Source organism: Miscanthus floridulus, chromosome 3, assembly GCF_019320115.1.
Source record: "Miscanthus floridulus cultivar M001 chromosome 3, ASM1932011v1, whole genome shotgun sequence".
NCBI classification, from domain to species: domain Eukaryota; kingdom Viridiplantae; phylum Streptophyta; class Magnoliopsida; order Poales; family Poaceae; genus Miscanthus; species Miscanthus floridulus.
In genome coordinates this window covers 47,255,874-47,260,270 of record NC_089582.1, presented here as the reverse complement: position 1 = coordinate 47,260,270, position 4,397 = coordinate 47,255,874, and the positions used below count along the sequence as shown (strand labels likewise).

General features: G+C 45.9%; 1 protein-coding gene across 3 annotated transcripts; it reads right to left on the bottom strand.

Moving 5' to 3' along the window:
- Positions 1 to 685: 685 nt before the first annotated feature.
- On the bottom strand, positions 686 to 4,176 carry LOC136545647 (uncharacterized). 3 transcript variants are annotated; one of them, XM_066537648.1, is made up of 3 exons: positions 2,848 to 4,176; positions 2,547 to 2,678; positions 686 to 2,457 (listed from the first exon to the last, which is right to left on the bottom strand). In XM_066537648.1, exon 3 carries the CDS (start codon positions 2,413 to 2,415, stop codon positions 1,015 to 1,017), a length of 1,401 nt encoding a protein of 466 aa, XP_066393745.1. In that variant the 5' UTR covers positions 2,416 to 2,457; positions 2,547 to 2,678; positions 2,848 to 4,176; the 3' UTR covers positions 686 to 1,014. The 3 variants fall into 3 exon arrangements, with proteins under 3 accessions (XP_066393745.1, XP_066393744.1, XP_066393746.1); XM_066537647.1 differs by having other exon boundaries at positions 2,547 to 4,176; XM_066537649.1 differs by having other exon boundaries at positions 686 to 2,452; positions 2,547 to 4,176.
- Between the last annotated feature and the right edge of the window lie 221 nt (positions 4,177 to 4,397).

Genomic DNA, 4,397 nt, shown 5'->3' with positions numbered 1-4,397 from the left:
AAGAGGGAGAGGGAGGAGAGGGAGTGGCGGCGCTGCTCGGGGAGGGGAGGGGCGCGGCACTGCTCGGGGAGGGGAGGGGCGCGATGCTGAGTCGCAGAGGGAGGGGCGCGCTGAAAGGAGAGAGTGAGGGAGGGGGCGCGGTCTAGTGCGTGCGTGAGAGGGTGTTTGGGGGCGCAGCGGCCGGCGGGTTAGGGTTAGGATTTTTCTATGCGTGTACATATTTTTTCTGTGCGTTTTTAAAGAACCGGCAGAATAAATTGTATTTTTCTGTGGGTGTTTATTTTTTCCGTGTGTGTATTATCACACACAGAAAAATTATGCGATTTTTCTGTGGGTTTTAGTATTTTTCTGTCGGGATATTTTGGAACCGACAGAAAAATCGTAATTTTTCTGTGCGTACCGAAAATAACGCATAGAAAAATTTATCACCCACAGAAAAATGCGAGATTCCAGTAGTGTCCATTCAGGTGACATGACATGGATAGAAATTAAAAGAGGTGAAAACGTGTCACGAGGTTCACCCTAAGTTTCCATACAAAATGCATCAAGTTCAAATGTTCTTGGTCCCAAAAATATTTAGATAGTTCAGTAACTACTACCCACAGGGACGTGGACAGCCAACTGATCGAAAGTTCTTCACCAAAGTTCACAACATATTGCAGCATACAGATAAATGGCATAGCAGTGTATTTTATTGTGCACAGTCAAGTCATGCAAAGCCGTTAAAAAAAGGCCATGCAAAACAAGGAACAAACTATGCATAATCGCAAGAAGATATATACATGCAGCTTGTTTGTACAGGGAAATATAAACTAGTATTATATTGTTGGACAACAAATTACATGACCAAAAGCTCGGCACAGTTTCACCGCCACATAGAAAAGAACACCCTACTTATCCAGCACTTTTGTACAATTTGTGTCGCCATTCATGATCAGGACCTTATCAAAGTGGAAAATGCTAGGGCTCTTGGTTGAACCGAACAGCAATGGCATATACTCCATCGGCTAACCATTAGTTCCTCTTTGATGACTCTCGCTTGAATGGCCTTCTCTTCACAAGTCTCAGGATATTTGACTTACCACTGTATTTGGGTGCACTTGCTGTTCCAGGGCTTGGTTTTCGCACGATGAAGTACGCAACACCGTGTCCTGCATACAAACGCATTCTATAATCCGATAAATCAGGCTGGCGAATGTAGCAGTCAATCGCCTTTAATCGCACCATCTCATCCATTTGGTGCAAGCTCTCACTTATCGGCTCTGCTTTCCCTTCAATGACCTCAACCCCTGTCTTCCCATGCATGCATTCATTGCAGAAGTGAGGCGCGAAGCCCACTCCCAGCTTGAGAGGCGGCCAATCACCCACCGCATTTCTGCCAGCTCCTTCTGCTGATGTGCTATGCAAGTTGGTGCACTCAGAGGCCAAAACATAGCATTCAACATGTACTAGTATAACCTGCTCTGGAAATCTGCATGACAGTTCTGATGGTGTGTTGTATCCAGCGCAACCGTTTGGTTTGCAACATAATGCATCCTGCCGCCAAAACTTGGTGTCCCTGTGGCACAAATCTTGCATGCTGAAACATGGAGCAAAAGTGGTTGAATGAGAAATATCTCGCAGAGGAAGTCGAGTGAGTTCTCCCATTATAGCTTCAGCCATATGCTTCATCGAAGATGTAAATGACTGCAAGCATATTATCGCAGTCCCGACAATGTCCGTGCTCTCTGACAATCGTAGCATCAGTGCGAGAGCAAAACTTCTCGTCGGCATCTTGCAATCTTCGTAGAGAAATTCAAGCGCTGCCTCCACACCACGCCCTTCCACACACATGGGCCATATGTGAAGACGACGGAGTATGCTTTCCTGCTTCTTGTTATACTGCAGAGTTTTGCCCTGAAGAAGTTTCCTGACAAGAGGGTTGGACAACATGCACCGCTGAGGTGAGCATCCAGACTCCACATCTTTGAGAAAACGGTTGGCGCATTCTGCCAACCACTTAAATCTTCGAACATCCGAGCAGTCAGTGCTGTCTTTGCAAAACCCAGCAAAATAGGAGGATATGGATGATTGAGTCACCTGTGCAATCCATTTAGTGAAGGAGGAGTTTGTTGCCGGTTGCTCCATCTCTAAAATGTCTGTTGTTTGCTGCTTGTTGCACCTGTGTAGCAGATATTCGCAGTCCTCAAAGGCTCTTTCCAGCAGCTTCCTTCGCCGTAGCAGGGACACATCTGTGATAGGCATTCTTGCAGATCTTTCGAGTGCCAGCTCCATTTCGGTGTGCGCCATCTCAAGTCTCTCATTATAATGTCTTCTGGATGCCATCTCCTTGTTGTCATCAAGCTTGCTGAAGAGGAAGGAGGTGACTCTGTTCACGGTCTCTTGAACAAAAGCTGAAGCCACCATATTCGCCATGAGGATCACTTATGCTGACTCACTCTCAGGAGTTCAGCTATTCTATATAGGAAGTAGACACAGTTGCACTTATAAGCAGAAGCAGTTAATGGTGGAACTGAAACATGTGGGTATCGGAGAAAATCTCATACCTTACTGGAGTATTCGTATCTGTCGTGAGCATCCTACTTGGGAACTGCTCAAGAGATGGTGATCAAGGGGGAATTCATTTGTTCACACCTTGCTTCTTCTATCAATACAGCTGTGCCACTGTGGTATATAGACTGTAATAGAGATAAGGAAACAGGAGTACTAGTCAAGTTATTGCTAGGGGTTTGACAGTGAAGTGTGTGGAGGGAGGAATTCCTCCCTGCAATGAGCAATCTCTGACAGCCTGGCACCTTGACCCTGTTTTGGTCAAGCACAATATTGAATTCCAGCAAACACACTGACCATTGCTGTGTTGCTGAAGCCTCCTTGCCTCCTTGGTAGAATGTGCTAATCAGCTAGAAAGGAGACATTCATCACATCCTATTCCATAATCCATTTGCTCGCCTTCTAAGATTCACTGCTTGCATATGTGCAGTGTGTCATCGCATTCTTGAGCAGCACACTTGAGCTTGTTATGCCAACGCGACAAGGATGCATCAGCGACCTACCACTTATCAGATGTCTCGAGAGCAGCCTCCAGCCGGACGTGCGGTGTGGCATCTCTAGCCTCCCAATCATTCCTCTTTCTCCTCATATTTTTGAACCAAGATAGGATTTGGCTAACTGCCTCTTGGGTATATAACTGAATACAGTCTCTATCAGCATTCAAGCATATATAGCACCCCTTTCATGCTAAGCAAAAGCAACATATAGCAGTATGTGTAAGAAATTAGAAATTAACATGGATGTGTCTGGTACGTGGAGTGTGGAAGAACTGCTCTCCATTCTTCACAAGGGAAAAAATGTTGATTAGAGAAGAACAAATAATCGACTTAGTTTTGTGTCTGAATATACTTATTAGCCAACCAGAATGGATGGAACAAAAGTACAAGAGGTCAATTCGCATGAGCAATCGTAACACAGAGGTGGTTTTCTAAGTTTGGACTGTCAATGACCGGAGTGCGAAGTGACATGTTACAAGTTGAAGATGTCTTCATCAGGCAGAAGCGTGTAGAAGGAATTCACAAGTCAGAAAAGTATATGTCTTCTTCCACATTAAGGTGCCAATTTGTTTTTAGTAAAAATAGCTAGGGGACAAAGCATATATATGAGTCTATCTCAGGAATTTCCTGCCACGTGCAAGTGCCACGGCTTAACGTTTTCAATGTTTTTTGGACTCCACTCGTTGCTTGATGTTGTGAAATTTGGTTCAAGATCTTCTCTTTAGTTTTATATCTTTCTGCGGTGGGGTGGAGATGGTGCATATCAGACGCATCAAACTACAGACGAGGGGTTAATTGTTTGGAGAAGAAAAAAAGACCTATACATCTCTGTATATACGATATATTACATACAAACACAATGATCCTAATCTACGGAGACAGGCATGGAACCAAATGGATCGGAGGATTGATCCCACAAGATCTGCTTCTAGTCTAGTTCCAGAAAACGTTGAAGCAGCCGACAACGCGGAAGGAATTGGTCCGATCCCGCCCCGCGTGCTCGACAACGCGGAAGGACTCCTAGGTGAGATGGTGGGATGGGGGCAGTGAACCGAGCGTACCTCGAAGGAGCCGGGCCGCGGTGAGCGCCGCCGCCACCGCCTGGTGGTCCTACTCCTCGCCTGCCTACACGCACACGTCGCCGACTGAGATGGGATGCGCGGATGCGGCACACTGAGACCACAAGAGCAGGCGGGGCCGTTTCGATTCCACAGAAGATTGAGGGGGCGAACAAGGCCTAGCTTGGTTTGACAAACGAGGCTTTCTAAGGCCTAGGCGATGGCCTTTTTTCTACCCATTCCATTCCAGATTATATTTTCACTTTTTCTTATTAGCAACTGATCAGATTTT

Coding starts and splice junctions, on each gene's coding strand:
- LOC136545647 (XM_066537647.1), bottom strand. CDS start 2,415: ATGGCGAATATGGTGGCTTCAGCTTTTGTTCAAGAGACCGTGAACAGA.